General features: G+C 38.3%; 1 protein-coding gene across 1 annotated transcript in view; it reads left to right on the plus strand.

The window, feature by feature from the left end:
* The window catches only part of ANKRD55 (ankyrin repeat domain 55), a 36245-nt gene extending 16604 nt beyond the window's left edge, over positions 1 to 19641 (plus strand). Inside the window, exons 5-11 of the mRNA XM_032214309.1 lie at positions 720 to 780; positions 1957 to 2085; positions 3844 to 4028; positions 6052 to 6219; positions 12951 to 13594; positions 15015 to 15116; positions 19179 to 19641. Coding sequence (XP_032070200.1) covers positions 720 to 780; positions 1957 to 2085; positions 3844 to 4028; positions 6052 to 6219; positions 12951 to 13594; positions 15015 to 15116; positions 19179 to 19462 — 1573 coding nt within the window. The 3' untranslated portion in view covers positions 19463 to 19641. The remainder of the gene's footprint in view (positions 1 to 719; positions 781 to 1956; positions 2086 to 3843; positions 4029 to 6051; positions 6220 to 12950; positions 13595 to 15014; positions 15117 to 19178) is intronic.
* Positions 19642 to 19999: the final 358 nt, after the last annotated feature.

Genomic DNA, 19999 nt, shown 5'->3' on the forward strand with positions numbered 1-19999 from the left:
GGAACCTTTGTTTATGATGTATTGGATTATAATGTATTACACAGATAGTCTTTGACTTAGGACCACAATTGGGATTGGAACATCTGTTGTTATGCAATGCAATCGTTATGTGAGACACACCTAATTTCACAACCTTTTTTGCTATGCTTGAGTGAATCCAGCTTGAAATGAATTTGACTTAGTTTGTTGGAAGCTCCCTGGGAAGCTGTATATGACAATCACACAGGGGTGGGTTTCAACCGGTTCGCAGCGGTCCCTGCGAACCGGTTGGTCAGCGAACCCGGAAGTAAGTAACTTCCGGGAACAGCGAAGGGCCCACACGCCCGCCCGCGCTCCTTACCCAGTTTTGACGAGTTCTGCGCTTCCACACATGCGCAGGATGCATACAGCACCTGTGCGATCCTCCAGGAGCAGCTGGAGCATCGCACAGACGCTAGTATGCATGCGTGCACCGCACGCGTGCACGAGGACGCCACCGGCCCCGTTCCAACCGAACCGGTTGGAACGAGAAACCCACCCCTGCAATCACATAACCTTAGGGTGTTGCAAATGCCATAATACATGTCACCCAAATTTTGATCATATAAGTGTGGGGAACTGTGATGATTGTTAAGTGTGAAGACAGTTTGCAAATTATTTTTTTCAGCACCATTGTAACTTTGTTGGTAATAAGTCGAGGACTACCTGTAATGCACTGAATATAGTTTTGTTCTCCATAGGCTTTTATCTGTCTTGCTTCAGCAGTCAGATCTGAGTGAAATTAATCATCAGGATAATGAGGTAAACAATCAAATCTAAACCCAAATGTATTCCATAATGTAGAATTAGGATATACTTTAAAGTGTGGTCCCCGTGATAGTGATTCATGCTAAAAGATCTAAAATCAACTCATACTATTTAGCATTCTGGTGAGTATTATTTTCTGGGCCGAAGTACATCATGAAAGGCAAAAAGAAAGTTAGCAAGCTGCCCTGTTTGCAGTGTGCCTTTCAGTTTGTCCTAAGCAGAATTTGATAGGTAAATGAATGACAGCAGCAACAGCAAAAGAAATGGAGCAGTGGGAGAGAAGGAGGAAAGAGCAACCATTTAGATTATGCATCTTTTTCTAGAAAATAGAATCTTCTGACTGCAATTGCTAAAAACTGATAAGTGTTTCCTGCCACTTTTAAGCAGGAAAACGTGGAAACCAAAGTGTGAAAACTATTGCGTGCTTAAGTTAGAGTAACTACAGAACGTGTGAGAAAGTCTACTTGTGCATATTTTTATCCTTACTCCATTAGAGCTACTTAAAAGAATAGAAAAATGGGGGAAAAATTCACAAAGTAATTTCTGTGCAAGGCATCTTATTCTTATTAGGATACATCTATTTTATTCTTAAGAAGAAAAACTCTTTTTCTTTATAACCAATTAGAAATGTGAAAAATATTTGTAGCTCAGGTGGTAAATGGTGGTGGTTTGTTCTCTGAGCTTGTTCATTTGGAACATTTCATTACCAGGCTAGGTAACATCATCAACAGAACTTTGGTTGAAATGTCATAGAAAATAGAATAGAATAGAATAGAATAACAGAGTTAGAAGGTACCTTGGAGGTCTTCTAGTCCAACCCCTTGCCTAGGCAGGAAACTCTATACCACTTCAGACAAATGGTTATCCAACATCTTCTTAAAAACCTCCAGTGTCTTGTTTCAGTTCTCTGAAAGAACTGTGAACTGTGAGGGTCATCTGGTGGCGAGGTCACCCTGGCTGAAGGTCATGTGAGTTGGCTGGTAGTCGATGCCATTGGTTTCTCAATTTATAACCAATTCTACCTTCCAAAGCAGTATTTCTCACCCTTGGCAGCTTAAAGATGTGTGGACTTCCCCAGGAGTTCAAGTCCACATATCTTCAAGATTGAAATACTGGTCTACAAAAAGGATATGTTAACTAAAGCTCTAACGATTTTTTTGCCATTTTCAGGGAATGACATCGCTTCACTGGGCTGCATTTCACAATAAACCTCAGCATGTTCAGACATTGCTGCATAAAGGATCAGATCCAACTTTGGTGGACAAAGATTTTAAAACAGTCCTTCACTGGGCAGTTCAGGTGTGGAATAATTGCTAAGCATGTAGTGTCTCTTTTGTCTCCATATTTTGAAAGGGGAACGAAAAAGAACTATAATTCTACTCATAGCAGAATCTGAAACCTGACCAAAATCTATGGGAGGAACATATGAAATGACTAATCCAGCTGTGTCTCATATTCCTCACAGTGAAAATGACACCGTAGGGTACAGTAGAAAAACAAGACATAATTACATATTTTTAATAAATGTAAAAAAGTTAGGGTTAGGGTTATATTCATATCCTCAAAGCTAACTTTAGCATGCAAAAAAGGTAATTTACCTTTGTAAGAATTCCTTTGCTATAAGGCTGTTTAAATTCAAGAAATGTAAAAATGCTGGCTTGTGGTTACAGAAAAAGGGGAACCTAATCATAGCTTTGCTTAAAACCACTATAGTTGAGAACTAAATTGGTGCACCAATTGCGTCCCTACCTGGTGCACCAATTGCGTCCCTACCTGAACCGGGAGGCTCTCGCAACAGTCACTCGTGCCCTTGTGACCTCAAGACTGGACTACTGCAACATGCTCTACATGGGTCAGCCCTTGAAGAGCATTCGGAGACTTCAGCTTGTCCAGAATGCAGCCGCGCGAGCGATCGTGGGTGCACCTTGGTACACCCACGTCACACCTATCCTCTGCGAGCTGCACTGGCTGCCTATTGGTCTTCGGATACGCTTCAAGGTGCTAGTCATCACTTATAAAGCCCTTCATGGTATTGGACCTGAGAGACCGCCTGCTGCCAATTATCTCCAACAGACCGATTAGATCCCACAGATTAGGCCTCCTGCGAATTCCATCCACTGGCCAATGCCGATTGGCTACCACCCGGAGGAGGGCCTTCTCTGTGGCTGCTCCGGCCCTCTGGAACGAGCTCCCCGTGGAGATTCGGACCCTCACCACCCTCCAGGCTTTCCGCAAAGCCCTTAAAACCTGGCTGTTCCGACAGGCCTGGGGCTGATGAGTTCTTGTCCCTGCTCAAATGGTGTGGTTGTTGACTGTTTTTAAATTGTGGTATTGTTTTGTCTGTGTCTTTTTATTTTCTCTCTGTATCCCCCCCCCCCCCCCCGACTTGGTTTGTGAGCCGCCCTGAGTCCCTCTGGGAATAGGGCGGCATAGAAATTCAATAAATTCAATTCAATTCAATTCAAATTGCAGCCATGGTCTTGGGTAAGGCTGAAGTTATATTACTGCATGGTGTTGTCAGGCAAATATTAGCACACTAGAGCTCCAGATGGCCTAGGGAAGCTAACAAAGGCACTAACTCCATCTTTTAAAAAATGTAATTAATAAATTAGGATCCAGCACTACAAAAAGAAATGTCTGATACCATTGCCATCTATAAAAGCCAATTTTCAAGGTAATATTCCCCTGGTATTATGTCAGGACCCAAAGGCATTTTTAGAAAAATACCCTGTTTCCCTGAAAACAAGATCTCCCCAGACAATAAGCCCCAAAATAACAAGACCTCTCCAAAAATAAGGTCAAGTCCTTATTTTGGGGGTCAAAAGAAAACTTATTTTTGGGGAAACACTGTAATGTGGTTGCGGTTGAAGTCTGATTTAAATTAAACAAATTATTGAGCTGATTAAAAACCGAGAACATGATGAGTAATAATTCAGTTTGGAAAGCCCTAAGAGAACATTTATAAATAAAGCAATATGTGCACTTTCTGTAGATCTAAAATTTGTTCTTAGCAATGTTGATAATAACATATTCTCTATATGAATAATTGGTTTTCAGAGTGGAAACCGGATCCTCTGTTCTATTATCCTGAACCACCATCAAGGCCCATCAATAATAAACTACGATGATGAGAATGGGAAGACTTGCATTCATGTGGCAGCTGCAGCAGGATACAGTGATGTTATTAGTGAGCTGGCTAAAGTCCCAGAATGCAACCTGCAGGCACTGGATGTGGATGACAGGTGGCCGTGAAAACAAAGAGAAAAGCTTTGCTTGCCTAACCCATGGTTGAAAGAGGGTTGATTGCTTTTGAATGCAACGGGGGTTCTAATGTTTCCTCTTGGTCTTTTCTTTGTTAAACAGCAACTAGTCAGTGGGACCTCTAGTCTGTCTTCAGCTAAATAGTCACATGGTTTTAATGAATGCACATATTATACATGACATATTAACTCAGTTAAAGCAGGAGGCTTCTCTTGCAATACTGGGATTGCAGGGAATGGAAAGGACTTGTAAACATGGTCTAAAACAGGGGTGTCAAACTCATATCATCAAGGTGGCATCACATGACGTATTGGGACTTTTTCCCCCTTTGCTAAACCAGGCATAGGCATGGCCAGTGCATGATGAATCAGGCCCACAGACCGGGAGTTTGACAGCCCTGGTCTAAAACGTGATGAGCAACTGGCAGCCCCTTTCCAAGAACTCTGCTAAGTTCAAACATTGGAAGTTTTCCTTTCCTGCAACCTGTTGGTTGTCAGAAAATATAGAACAGAAAAGTAATGTGAAAAAGAGAACAAAGGAGCTTGTTAGAAGGAAGGAATTATCTCCAGAGGTGGGTTGTGTTTTGCATGCGCAGAACAATTTACAGTGAACTGTGCACTACTAAACAACATGCCAGCAATGGCAGCGGAGACCAGGGAACCGGTTTGGGGGTGTGGCCAGCCTAGGTCACTGCTGGTTCTGCACCACAGGCCAAAATACCACTACCAGTTCAGCTGAACCGGGCCAAACCAGGAGCAACTCACCTCTGGTTATTGCCATCAAATTTTCACTCCATTCATACTCCCTGTGGGTATTAGCTTTTCCTCTTGTGCAATTTTTCTCCCCAAAGAAAAGAGGTCATTAATGCTGCAAAAAAATTTCTGCAAAAATGCTGCAAAGAAGGGCATTTATCTAGGTGATCTTCAGTTCCAGCATTTTCATTTTAGAAATTCACTCTTGAAGTTGGTACTAAAACCAACAGTGAATTTTATTTCTGTGTTTTTAAATGAAAAATTACAGGAAAAAAATTGGGAATTTTATGTATGTATATAAGAGGAAGGTGAATACTTGCAATATCACAATGTAGGATGATTTAATTTTTTTTATTTTCAAAATAATAAAAGTTCAAATATATAGTATGAATCATTTGGAAACTGAGATGCTAAGCTAATATATGCCTGGCCATTCACTTGGATTGAAAGCCCCAAATAGTCCATGATACAGTAAAGGAAATATTTTTATTTAAATAATCAGATTGAGAATTTACATTCAGTTCATACTGGGAATTCAATGTTCAAATATGGGCAAAATATTAATACTAATGCAAAATCCTACTGATCAGTGTCAGATTATATCAGAATGGAAAGCCTCTCAACATAAGTTGTTGTATTAAACTTGAGGTTTCAAAGAATACGTAATTTAACTCTTTTTGAATCAGAACAACTACATGGAGCCTATTAGAGAAAAATAATGAGACAATTCACATGCAATTGTTAAAAAGATGTTGACCTCACTGCTCCCAAGGAAACCTTTTTTATAGTTGTGGTAAACTGTTGCCATTTGTCTCTGACATGCCTGTGCATTGAAAGGAACTGATAACATGCTCCAAGATCAAACTTTGAAAGAATTTAATCATCTCAATTTAATGATTCTTAACATTTAAACAATTAAGCCCTGGCTCTGTAAATATATGAAATAATGCGACAGATTGTTTTGTCTTTAAATCAAGAAAAGGTTAATTAATCACAGCTGTCAGAAGTTACATATAATAACTGATATGGCAGAATGAAAGAATGAGTTAAATCTCATGTAGGAGCTTGATCTGCTAAGGGCTAATATTAATCCCCTTGGATTTTACATGGTCAATTAACCCTCTTTTTAAAAAATCTCACGACAGGATAACTACCATGCATGTTATGAAAACAATACCAATTGTCTCACCTAAATCTGAATTTTAAAGTGCCCACGACTGTGTGGATTTTTCTTTATTTATTTTTTCATTAGGACACCTTTGCATTGGGCTGCAGCAGCAGGAAAAACTGACTGTGTTAAGACTCTGCTACAGCTGGGGGTTGAAAGCAGCCCCAGAGATATCAATGAGAATACACCCCTATCATATGCCATCTATTGCGGACACACAGCGTGCATTGCACTACTCTCTCAAGCAAACAGGTAGAGTCTTTCTCTTATAATAAACCAGATTCAATTTTTTCAATTCGGGATAGATCTGGAAGGGACCTTGGAAGTCTTCTAGTCCAACTCCTGAACAAGCAGGAGACCCTAGACCATTTCAGACAAGTGACAGTCCAGTTTCTTCTTAAAAACCTCCAGTGATGAAGCTCCCACAATTTCTGAAGGCAAAGCTGTTCCACTGGTTAATTGTCCTCACTGTTAGGAAGTTTCTCCTTAATTCCGGGTCACTGCTCCTCTTGATTAGTTTCTATTCATTATTTCTTGTCCTGGTGCTTTGGAAAATAAGTTGACCCGCTCTTCTTTGTGGCAGCCCCTCACATACTGGAATACTGCTATCATGTCACCTCTATCCTCCTTTTCTCTAGACTAGCCATACCCAAATCCTGTGGTTCTTTTCATAGCAGTGACGTGTGGTGAGGTTTATGGCTGGTAAGGCACTGACACAGGGGTTTCAAATTTTTTTAGACTTGTGGACTTCAACTCCCAGAATTCCACAGCCAGGCATGCTCAGTTCCAATTTAAAGTGACAGCAATTTTTTCCTTTGTGAAATAAGTTTTCCTTCATTCTTTTTCTTCTCCCTCCCCCTCCTTCCTCCCTCTCTCCCTCCCTCCCCTCTCTCTCAAACGGATACAAGCACACAGAGAAGTTGGATCCCTCTCTCACTCACTCACTCTCAAACAAACACAAACACAGAAATTGGATTGGATATATTTTCCAATGGCTTGAAAGCAGCTCCTCTGCCATACTCCCCACAATTCCCCTGCTGCCTTCCAATCGGAGCCTTTGATTGCAGGCGGAGCCACTTGCCTTTTCAAACTTGTAATCAGTGAAGCTGGCTTATATACTTTTATCCAGGGGTCTGTGTGTGTGTGTGTGTGTGTGTGTGTGTGTGTGTGTGTGTGTTTGAAAAGGCAACGTGGCTCTGCATGCAATCAAACTTTTTGAATTCCTCCTCCCTCCCCACACACGCACCTTTTCCAGCTGTTTCAGAGAGGATTTCAACTCTGCTCTTGCCTGCCATCATGAAAAGAAAAAAAATGTAAAAGGAAAAAGGCATGAGCTCTGAAGTCAGACTGAGCTAGCTGCTCCCAGAGCCTCTAAAAAGTCTCTAAAAAATGCCTTCTACAGGAGGCTGGAGAACCACATGCCTCGTCTACATAAGGAATTTTTCAGCTTTTAACCCTTGTTTAGCTCTGCTCAAGTAATCATAAAGTCAGACTAAATGAGGCACCTCATTCTCCTGCCGCCCCCTGTAGAGGACACTTTTTTAAAGGCTTTTTTACAGAGTTAAGCACTAAACAGAGTCATCCACTGTGACTCTGGCAGCAACTAGCTCAGCCTTTTTCCTTTTACATTTTTTTTCTTTACATGATGACAGTGGTGAGGCCCTGCCTGCCCTGACTGCACGTCCCTGTTTCATAGTCATATTACCGAATATGAACATATTACTGAATATGAATATATTCATACTACTGAATATGAACAGTTTATCAGATGACTGATTATGCTTTTCATTGAGGACTGTTGCAAGTTACCATGCAATGTAATATCTATTCATATTAAATGTTTTCCTATTACTGTATTCAAAGTTTACTATCCCAGGCTATATCTTAACCTATCACAGCTATACCAAAATATTTTACTGCCGGAACCAAATGAATTTTCTTTCAGAGTCTCCTTTCAGAAGGAAAATGCTATAACTCAAGAATAATTCTATAACTTCCAGATATATCTTGGGAAGAGGTTCTGTTAAGTACTTTCTGCAGAAAGTTGGAAACTATACATCCTTTTTTAAATATCACCTTTCTTGGTTTGCTTTTTCTATTCTGTATTGCACTATTGATGCCACCACTTTTTACAGCTTTGTGTGTCAAGGCATAATATAGCAGAGGTATCCAAATTTTTTCAGATCACAGGACCTATTAGTTTTTTTAAAAAAAGCTTTAGTGCTAAAAAAAAAAACCCGCAGCACTTATTCTCTCAGAAAACCACATCAAAGTTCTGCAGAACAGTTTCAATAACCCTGTTATAGTAAATACTGTCAATAACTCTAACTAGGAATATGAAACTAGCATCAGTTGATCATTATATTTCACAGCTGTTTAATGCACATTTTAAATTGGATTCAGAACAAAAATAATAAATTGCAGTTTGGAAGACTGCACTTTTTAAAGAATTAAAAGCAATTTAATGTATCAATATTTGCTGGTATACACACACACATGCACACATACACACACATTTTTCTTCCTTGTAGTACCTGATCAAACAGATTTATCAGCTTTTAGTAAGACTTCAAAAGATTTGCAAAATTTATTTAACTGGCAATTGAATGGCACAGCTAAAAATAATATCTACCTTTATGCTCTTTCAGAACTAGTTCTCTGTAAAGCTATGATATCCACATTAGCAAATGTTCAGATTTCATTTGCTAAACATAATGAGATTAATAACTCACTTTATAATGGACAAGAAATCTGTTTTAGATTAAATCCACCACAATAATGTAATTGTTCTTTTAAAAGTCAATGCACTTGGTATATGTTCTGGTCATTTTGTGCAAATGAAAGAAAGCAGTCTAATTTGGATATACAGTCATCCAAGAAAAAAAAAATGCATTAATTTTCTCTAATTTTCTAAATGTTAAATGTGTCTTCTTCCAGTTGATAAATATAATCAGCATTATGTTCTGGGTTGTTAATTCAACAGTGAAATTTATTTTATTTATTTAATTTGTATCCCATTTTTATTGTTTTCACAAATAATTCAAGGCAGCACCCAACACACCTTCTTCCTCCCATTTAAGCCATTTCCCAAAAATACTGTACAGGCTCAACAGTGTGGAATTGAGCTTAAATGCTGGATTGTTCATGTTCATCTACAGCCATGGGAACTCACAGAGTGACTTTGGAACAGTTCTTTTCTCTTACTTCAACTGACATTAAAGATGTTGTGAAGAAAAAAAATGAAGGAAACATTGCTGTATGTATTCAGCTTATAGTGAAAAGACACAATATTAATTAAATTAAATTATTTAATACATTACTTAGAATGAGGTTATTTTTTTAAAAAAAAAGTTAAATCCAGAATCCCTTGCAAGCATTATATGGGTAATATGCAATTTATAATGTTGTTGTAATTCTTTATTCAGAATCATAATATCCTTTTGCTATCTTGGTGGAGTTTTATCTTCATCTGGTAACCTCTTAGCTATTGAGTTAATTCCTGGTTCTCTTTACATGAAAAACCTATTTGCCCACATTTTCTGAACATTAGATGAAAGAAATTTGCCTCTGATTTTGCTACTGCTTTTGATTATCTCTCTTTTTTCCTGGTGTCTTTTAAAATATATTATTTCTATAAGTTATTTTATACTTTGTAAAAGTGTTTCAAGATGCTTTTGTACAGTAAGTGGTATAAACGTATATTTAATTATCACAAACTTTATAAGACATTTATTGATTTAAAAACATTTTGTAGTGCCCTCTTCATACTGTGTATGTGTGTGTGATTATACACACACCCACACATCAGTTGTGGGATTCAAAAAAAATTATTACCGGTTCTGTTGGTTTGGCTTGGTGGGCATGCTAGGGGAAGGATACTGTAAAAATCTCCTTTCCCACCCACTCCAAGGGAAGGATACTGCAAAATCCCCATTTCCTCCTGATCAGCTGGGACTCGGGAGGCAGAGAATAGATGGGGGCGGGACCCTTTCATAGGTGGCATTTGCCGGTTCTTCGAACTACTCCATATTTCCGCTACCGGTTCTCCAGAACTGGTCAGAGCCTGCTGAATGCCACTCTGATACAGACACAAATCTCTAGAGAAGACATTTCATTTCTTTTTTAAAAAAAAACTTTGTATTTTGTTTATGCAAACATAACATACTTGTAACACATTTCACTTCTTTTACATAACTGTTGTGTTTCTTTTATCTGTACATGTAATTATTATATAATTATAACTAACTATAACTATGACTATGACTATGACTATAAAACTATAACCAACTATCTATCTATATATGCAGGTCTTGGTGTATTCGGGTCTTTTCCCGTGTAAGATTGAGAGTATCTTGGCGAAGTTTTGACAAGGTCCCACTGGCCATCTTCAGGCTGGTGCCTTCAGCTTCGTGCTTGTGCGAGCAAAGCATGATCGGAGCTGTCGTCTTTCTATAAATATTGGTGTGGGGGAGTACTGGCTTTGTTGCTGTAAGCAGATTGATTGGCTTTGTTGTAACATCTTGATTAGTTGATGGAGTTGATGTTTGCAGATTAGTCAGCTGTTTCGTAACATCCTGTATGGCTGAGGTACTGGCTGTGTGCCTATTGTTCTTTTGTGTTGTAACGACCTGGGTAATGGACTGTGTGATGACATCCTGAGCTTTATTGTAGTGATATCCTGAGTCCTGTGCTGCAACCTCCTGGGGGGCTGGCTGCGTTGTAACATCCTGAGCCTTTGCATTGTAACCTTCTGAGTTCTGTGATGTAATGTCCTGAGCAGATAGCTGTGGTTTGGCTCCCAGTTTGCGGTCTGGCCATGTGTTCATGGTGTGTGTCAGTTTGCTTTGTGTGGGGGTTGGAGGGGGGTGCAGCAGTTGGTGATGCCACCATGGTTTGGCTTCTGGATGGTGGTTGTATTTGGTCTATGGGATGGATTTGGGTTTGACTCTAGTGAGGGTGATTGGTGGTTGTGTCCTGTGTTGTTCTGGGTCCGGTGTCGGTTTTCGTGGCTGGGACTCATTTGTTGACTAGGGCTAGTTTCCAGATGTCTGGTAAGCAGGAGGTCCCCACAACATGTTTATTCGTGTTGTTGGGGTGTTTCTCTATTTTAATGGCTTCCATAATTATTCTCTTCAGTGTTCAGTTTTGGAGTTTAATTTGGTTCTTTCCAAATCAATTTCATGTCCTGTTGCTTTAAGGTGCTGGAAGAGGGAGGAGGTTTTTTCTTCTTTTCTTGTGTTCTGTGATGCATGCATTTATTCTTCTATTAGTTTGTCCAATGTATGTGGCTGGGCAGTTTTTGCATGCTATTTCATATACTCCTTGGTTTTCTAGATGGATCTTGTCCTTGGGGTTTCTTAAGATGTTGGCTATTTTTTGATCAGTGCTAAAGGCTGTCTTGATATTGTGGCACCACAGATAAAATCAGCAAAATTCTCCACAAACACAACACACATAGAAGGAACACCCATGGGATCACCCCTCTCACCTGTCATCGCAAACTTATACATGGAACATTTTGAAACTAACACCTTATATAAATCAGAACACAAACCCAAACTCTGGCATATATATTTTGATGACACTTTCATGATTTGGCCACAAAGGAAAGAAAAACTGGACAACTTCCTCACACATCTCAACAGCCTACACCCCAAAATATAATTCACTATGGAAATAGAAGCAAACAAACAACTTCCCTTTCTAGATGTCCTAATCTACAAAAAAACCAATGGCTCCCTAGGACACACCATCTACCAGAAAAAACGCACACCAACTGATACTTAAACGCATAAGCCCATCACCACCCTGCACAGATCAACTCTGTAGCCAAGACCCTCATCTCCAGAACCAAACGCCTAGCCGACAAAGACCACCTGCAAACTGAATTACACACTCTCACAAACATATTAATCTCCAAAGGATTCCAAAGAAAAACAATTACCAACCTAATCCAAAGGGAGACTCCTCCCAAAAACTGAGACACAGAACAGGATGTCATCGTCCTCCTCCCTTACATCAAAGGCACCACAGATAAAATCAGCAAAATTCTCCACAAACACAATATCAAGACTGCCTTCAACACTGACCAAAAAATAGCCAACATCTTAAGAAACCTCAAAGACAAAATCCAGCTAGAAATCCAAGGAATCTACGAAATACCATGCAAAATCTGCCCTGCAACATACATAGGACAAACGAACAGGAGAATAAATGCACGCATCGCAGAACACAAGAACACAAGAATGCAGAAAGAAAAAAAGAAAAAAACTTCGTCCCTTTTCCAGCACCTTAAAGCTACAGGACATGAAATTAGTTTTGAAGGAACCAGGTTAATGTCCAAAACAGAACACTTCAACAAGAGAATAATTATGGAAGCTATCGAAATAGAGAAACACCCCCATAACATGAATAAACGTGATGATGCCTCCCACCTGCCAGACATCTGGAAACCAGCCCTGGTAAACAAACAAGCCCCACCCACCACCCAGGCCATTACAACACAAAATAACAACCTACAGCCAGCACCAATCAACAGCAATCTACCAATCATGATACAGCCAAACATCCAATCAATCCACTTTCTGAAACAAAGCCAGCACTCCACACACCCCCACCAAGATTTATAGAAAGATGGCAGCTCTGACCACGCTTTAAGCCAAAAACACCATCCTGAAGATGGCGAGTGTGACCTCGCCGAAACGTTGCCCAGACAATCTCAATCTTACACAGGAAAAGACCCAAATATAACGACCAGCATATATATATATATTCATATATATTCACATTCTCATATATATATGAGAGCTAAATAGCTTGAAATAGATCTATACTAGTCTCCCTTTATTTATTTATTTATTTATCAGCACAAATGCTACATACATACATACATACATACATACATACATATATCCCAAATATTAATCTGTGGTCCTAACAATAACATACCAATGTTCATACAATCTGCTTTTCTTTTTTTAAAGACCTGAGCTACTTCATCACATTTCTTCCCAGAACAATAAATTATCAAAGAAGGAAGGGAGATTCAGCATGCTAAACCAAATCTTCTCCTCTAGAAAGAAAATAGGGGATTGGAAAGTCAGTTTGAAGGAGAAGAATAGTGACATATCCCAGAAAGAAGAGACCTCAGAAGTAGATGAAATTATCACCACATTTGATTGCATAATGGATTCCAGCTTTGATGGGTCATCCAAGGAATACATGAAAGCTACTAACTTTCAGAAAAAAAATGTAGATTTCAAGAAGTACCTCATTTCAGAAAACAATGCACCAAATTGCAATGACCTTCCACCAATCAGAACACAAAGTCTCCCACCCATAACTGTGAGTCATTCTTTTTTAACAACTTCTCACACTACAATCTCCAGCATGAATATTGATAATGACTTTGCAACTTGGTCTCAAAAAAGCAGAAGTGAACATGATTTGTCAAGTCAAAGAACCAGTCGACAAGCTTTGGACAGTCCTTGGAAAATTGTCAAAAACCAAACACCCACATATAGACTCTGGACGACTGTGCCTTCTGATAATAAACTGATAGATGGATTGTTCCCAAACAGATCCCATCATGTGGTATGTCCTCCCCATCTGCCTAATTTGTCACCAGGTAATTTTTTCCCCCACACTTTTTATTTAGTTTGAGCTAAATGTATTCTGGGTATGCTGAAAATAATTGTAGCATAATAGATATAGAGATGCGGTGGCTCAGCAGCTAATATGCTGAGCTTGTCAATCAGAAAGATCAGCAGTTTGGTGGTTCAAATCCCTAGCACCGTGTAACAGAGTGAGCTCCTGCTACTAGTCCCAGCTTCTGTCAAACTAGCAGTTCGAAATCATGTAAAAATGCAAGTAGAAAAATAGGAACCACCTTTGGTGGGAAGGTAACAGTGTTCCATGCACCTTTGGCACATGACCACAGAGATGTCTTCGGACAGTGCTGGCTCTTCAGCTTTGAAATGGAGATGAGCACCCACCACTCCCTAAAGTTGGTAACGACTAGCACATATGGCAGGGGGAACCTTTACCTTTTTAATAGATAGCAGTTTCCAGATTGAAATGTCCAAATCTTTTATGCTGAACAGTGATTCTTCCCTTAAGAAATAGGAATGAACTCAGTTTCCAAAGGGGCTTATGCAGTAGATCTTCTATCGACCATTTTGGTCCTTAAAAGCACATATACTTGCCCGCACAATGCACTGCCACCAAGAAAATATGGTTTATTCAATAACAATCATTATATTGGTTTATAAATTATAAATTTGTAAACAACAAGTCCAACTACAGAACACATTGAATTAAATAAATTACAGTATAGGTTAATAGTATATATGAATTAACCATCTCTTTTATGCTCTCACAATAGAATTAAAATGAGAACAGGTTGGTTTTACATGAAATTCAGATAAACTCATTTATGTCCGTTAATAAGAAAGAGGACGCTTAGGTTTATTTGAAAAGAAGTAGGCAAACTTTTCCGTGGCAAAATAAAGTTATGAAATGGGCCAAAACTCACTTAACAAATGTTTCACTCAGCAACATAAATTTTGGGCCCAATTGCGGCCATAACTCAAGGTCTCCCTATAATTCCAAGCCAGAAAGTTTAACAATTTTCTCAGATTTTCTCAGATCTTTTGTTGTACAGATTATTTTATTGTCCATATAATTCTTCAGTTTGTATGGAATACAACATGAATTATTAATTTAAAACAAAAACAAAAGCTATATTTGGGACGTACCCAGTAATTTCAGCTTCTGATACCAGCCCTGTATTTTACTGATCTAAGAATTAAAGGCAGGATTAAATAAACCTTTGCAACTGCTAGGAAAGTAATGTTTTGTCCCAGCCTTTATTAAGTATATATTCTTTATGCAGGGTAATCATATTTTGCACTAATCATATACTCTGTGGAAATAGAGAATGAACACAGATCCTCCAATCTCTTCTCAGTCCCATTCTTTTGAAGGAAACTTATTTAAGTGTGTGTATGTGTGCATAATACTTACTGTACTTCCTTTTCCTTTTTTAGGGAAAAACTTTCAGCATACCACTTTAGATCTTCCCAGAGTAAAAGACCTAACCACTGTAAGGAACAACTTGGCCCCCATAATAAAACACAGTGATCAAAAAGGTAAGAGCAATGATACAAGGTATTTTCTTTTTAAGGCTTCTAAGTTTTCCCTTAATGCAAAAAATATAGGATATAGATGATACAAAATATTATATCTGCATATATATTTTTGACTATTAGAAAACGGTCTGAAGACAGAACAGGTCTTCTGCATTTATCACTTGCAGTAAATGACCATCTCAAGTCTATCATTATATACTTTCAAGAGGAGTACAGGGTACAAAGATTTGTGCAGCAAATTATTGTTGTTGATTCAGTCTCTTCTGACTCTGCAGGATCCAATCTGGGTCAGTCTAATACTTCTGACTCTGACCCAGTCATTTCGTCAATTTTTTTAAAAAATTCTTGTAAACCTATATCTCTACTGATAATATGTTGTTAGATAGCAGTGACTCTTGTCAGCCTCTTTTTCAATTATTTGTTCTTGGATTTTTCAAGGTGTTGTCAACTATTTTATCCATTACCTGCCCTTTGCTTTTGTTTACATCATTTATATCAGCTACCAATAGCTTATCATTCATACACAGCTCTGAGTGAAAGCTCTGCGGAGACTGTTGCAATATACATTATGCCCTTTGTGCATATTCTACAACAGTGGTTCTGAAATTATTTCTCTTCTCTCCCATTTCAAATAATATTGTTAGCTCCTTTCCTCCCCTCTGCGCCACCCCTCCCATAAATACTGTTGTTTTACCAAGGGGTTTTGAAATGGCAGTTCCAATCTGGATCCTCAGGTTATAAATAAATATTAAAAATTTCTCTGTTACACCCAGAATATGCTCAAATTACCCCCATCAGGATAACTACTCCCCAGTTTAAGAACTACTGTCCTAGCCATTTTACAAAACAACATTTTATAAAAAGCCATTATATTTTAAATATACAGCAGAGTATAATTATAATTAATGACATAAAAATAATAAATATCTAAGACATTTCAATAATAAACCTACAATAATAGCAATAGCAATAGCAGTAGACTTATATACCGCTTCATAGGCCTTTCAGGCCTCTCTAAGCGGTTTACAGAGAGTCAGCATATTGCCCCCAACAATCTGGGTCCTCATTTTACCCACCTCGGAAGGATGGAAGGCTGAGTCAACCCTGAGCCGGTGAGATTTGAACCGCTGACCTGCTGATCTAGCAGTAGCCTGCAGTGCTGCATTTAACCACTGCGCCACCTTGGCTCTAAAATATCCAATGTGAAGTATACCTAATAATCTCGCTGTATAAATTCTGATTATTAATATTAAAACTACAAATCATGAAGTTTGATTAATTAAACATTCCCCTATTCCTCTTCACTTTTTGCAGCTTTGATTCTATGATAGAAGAAACTACTGGCAGCATAATTTTTTTAATACCTCCAGTTTCTTTTTTACTAAAAGACTAGATCATCAACTTTTATTATTGTTTATTTATCTTATCCTTACCTTCCTTTCTTAGTTCAGAGGAACTGAATTTAACAGAATTTGAAGTTGAGGGTCATAATGCTCAGCTTCCGATCTCAGTTGATTATCAGTTAGAGAGATAACAAAATAATAATTCTTTAAACTTTCTCACTCCCTTTCAAGGAAAGCCTACATAGATGCTGAATAAAATACGGTATCTTCAGAGTGATTTTATTTGAAAGTTTGTATCAAAGATCATGAAATTAAAATTGTCCTTTTTACTCTGCCTATTAGGTAAGCTCCCCGTTGGGAGAGCGAGTACGTTCAGAGAAGCGTTGTGAGAGTTGTATTGGAGCACACACAAACCAGCATACAGAGACACTGCAGTTTAAATAAGCTTTTACTTTCGTGGAAATAGAGGTATCAGAGTCCATCAAACAGGCCAAGTCATACACGGATAAGACAGTCAGTCATCAATGTCTTTCAGTTAAGGGATAACCCAAATAACATAGTCCATAAACATACAAACAGTCCAGTACTCAAAGTTTGCTAGGAGTTGCAAAACTTACAATAGCTCATGGCACTTTCTAACAGCCAGCTTCCAAAAACACTCAGGTCCTATCAGCCCAGCATCTAACAAAACAGAGAGCTAACGGTCATTCTGGCTCCTTCTTAGGGCCGATTGAGGAAAACAGCAACCAATCACATTTTACAATATGATTTAAAGAAAAAGATACAGCATTGCTATATGATTTATATATTGCCAACCCAAGCTTTAGAATTATATTCCTAAAATTCTTCCCTTTGAGTAGGACAATATATAAATCTTACAAACTTAATCCGTATTCCTTGCAACAACGTTTATGCTTTATATTATATTCCTAACATTGCCCACATTTGCTGTTACTGCTATTTATATAATAACATGCAGTTAATGCCATTGACATAGATAAGAACAATGAAGGGATCTGCAGTTTTTAAGAGTACAGTTGTGGAAAATAAATGAAGTTATTTATTCCTTTGCCATTTCAGCAAAAAAAAAAATGTAATTTTGCATGTGCTCGGTTGATGGGGGCATTTATTTATCTCATTTATAGGTATGCCCCTCTCATTAGCGTTTAATTTATATATATCCAAACAACAGCATACAATCAATAGGCAACCAGGATAAAATTATAGATAAATGTCCAAGCATAACCATTTCATGGGCTCTGCATAGTATGATCCCTAAAAATAGGCAACAGCACTTAAGACTGCAAGAACGTCCAAGTCAAAATTATATGGTAGATCAAAAATAAGCATGGGAAAAGGTCAGAATACCTTCCTCCTTGCCCTCACAGAACACAGATGCTATAGAAGCTTACTAGGAAACCACTTTCTTCACCAATCCATATAGGGGGACCTGTCTTTTCCTATTGACCTGAGACAATTCCCAGATACCATAACATTATAGTGCCTGTAAACACTGCATGCTTTTAAAAATTTAATAATTAGATTCTTTGGATAGTGTTGTGACATGGAAGATGAGGCTACAGTTAAGGTACATTTATTGCATTACGTTTTAGGAAGATATAATTAAGATACTGCATCTTCCAGCAAGAGTATCAAAACAGAAAGACAGAGGTAACTCTCAACATGACCATAGTTAGCACCAAAATTTCCATCACTAAATGGGTATTCAATATGACCTATGACCTATTACTTGCTGTTTATATATACACTGTAAACTTAGCACCGGAGGCAAATTCCGTGTGTGTCCAATCACACTTGGCCAATAAAGAATTCTATTCTATTCTATCATGAATTACAGCAATTTTATGATCTTTTTGCTGCAGAAGTTAAGCAAATCAACAAAGTTGTTAAGTGAATCACAGTCATTAAATGAATCCAGTTTTACCTATTGATGTTGCTTGTCAGAAACCAGCTGGGAAGGTCACAAATGGTGACCATGTGAGCCCCCAAGACACTGCAACCATTGTAAATACATACTGGTTGCCAAGTCCCCAAATTTTTTTACATGACTGCAAGTACACGGTAACTATAGTAAAATTGTGTGACCTGTTGTGCCACAATTAAGTGAATCACTGCAGTTGTTACATTAGTAACACGGTTGTTAAGTGAAGCTGACTTCCTCATTGACTTTGCTTGTCAGAAAGTCACAAAAAGTGATCATATGACCTCAGGACACTGCAACCGTCATCATCAATATGAGTCAATTGCCAAGCATCTGTATTTTGATCACATGGATGCTGAAATGGTCATTAAGTGTGAGAAATGGCCATAAGTCACATTTTCAGTGCCGTTGTAACTTTGAATGGTCACTAAACCAACAGTGCTAAGTCGAGGTCTACCTGTTTGTAATAGGCAGTATTCTTGCAGATAAGAATATGGGAACCACTTATCTAATAAGCGGATTGGCTGCTTTAGTTGCATTAAAGCAGAAGTGTCATGAAGGGGCTTTAATTTGTTGGTTGGATTTGGTGGCCTAAATAGGTTCCTCCAACTTGTGATTCTGTGTTGCAAGTGATGCAGCTAAGATTGTTACATGTATTTAGTAAAAAAAAACAAAAAAAACTAGCTTTTTCTTGCCTTCAACGTTATTCACTTCATTTTACACAGCCTGTATTATCTATTATTTGTTTCTGATGTCTCCCTTTGCACTTTCTTTCAGATCAGCTATCAACCAACCACGTTCCTCAAGGTGCCAGAGAGATGAAATTACTGTCCTTAAATTCACTGAGAACTGACACATCTGTTTTGCCACCAAAGTTTGCTACCAAGTCCACCAAAGGAGGGCTTTCCCAGATTTACTTTCCATTCTCATTCTTATCACTGCAATCAACTGAGCCTCTGGGAACAAGCAAAGTCCTGCCAGCTATTCCAAGCCAGAAAAGATCCAGCTTCACAAGTGAAATGCTTGATCAATCACATTGTGATTCATTCAGTGACCATTAGCCCGGAAGCTCCACATGGTGGAAATGAATGAAAAGCACTAAAAATACTAAATGTTTGCTTTCTAAGCCACTGCTGGATATTCTAAAAAGAAGACATTTATTACTACAATTTATTGACCCATTTAATTGTATCCTGTATTGGGAACATGCTAGCATTACGCAAATAGATGGACAAACAAAGGAAAGGAAATGCAACTTCATTTTGCTACTTAAATTTTGCTCTAATTGCAAAGTAATCAAACAATACAAGTGTGACAAAGCCCAAGAAGTTTTAAAATATGATATTCCCATATTTCTGGTCAATTAAAAGCCTTTTACCTCTAAAGTGTTGTTGATTTCAGTAGAAGTTAAACTTTATTTTCTTTTCATTACAACCTGAGTAAATAAGTGCTGGAACATAATGAGAATGAATATCGCTATTTTCTCAATTCCAAATAAGCACCATCTTCAACATGACTTGATGTTTTAATTCTTCTGCTTGAAATTGATGGCTATAGTGGCAGCCATGAGTTGAAAATGTTGGTGACATGAAAACAAA

The sequence above is a fragment of the Thamnophis elegans genome, chromosome 3, assembly GCF_009769535.1.
Source record: "Thamnophis elegans isolate rThaEle1 chromosome 3, rThaEle1.pri, whole genome shotgun sequence".
In the NCBI taxonomy this organism is placed as follows: Eukaryota; Metazoa; Chordata; class Lepidosauria; order Squamata; family Colubridae; genus Thamnophis; species Thamnophis elegans.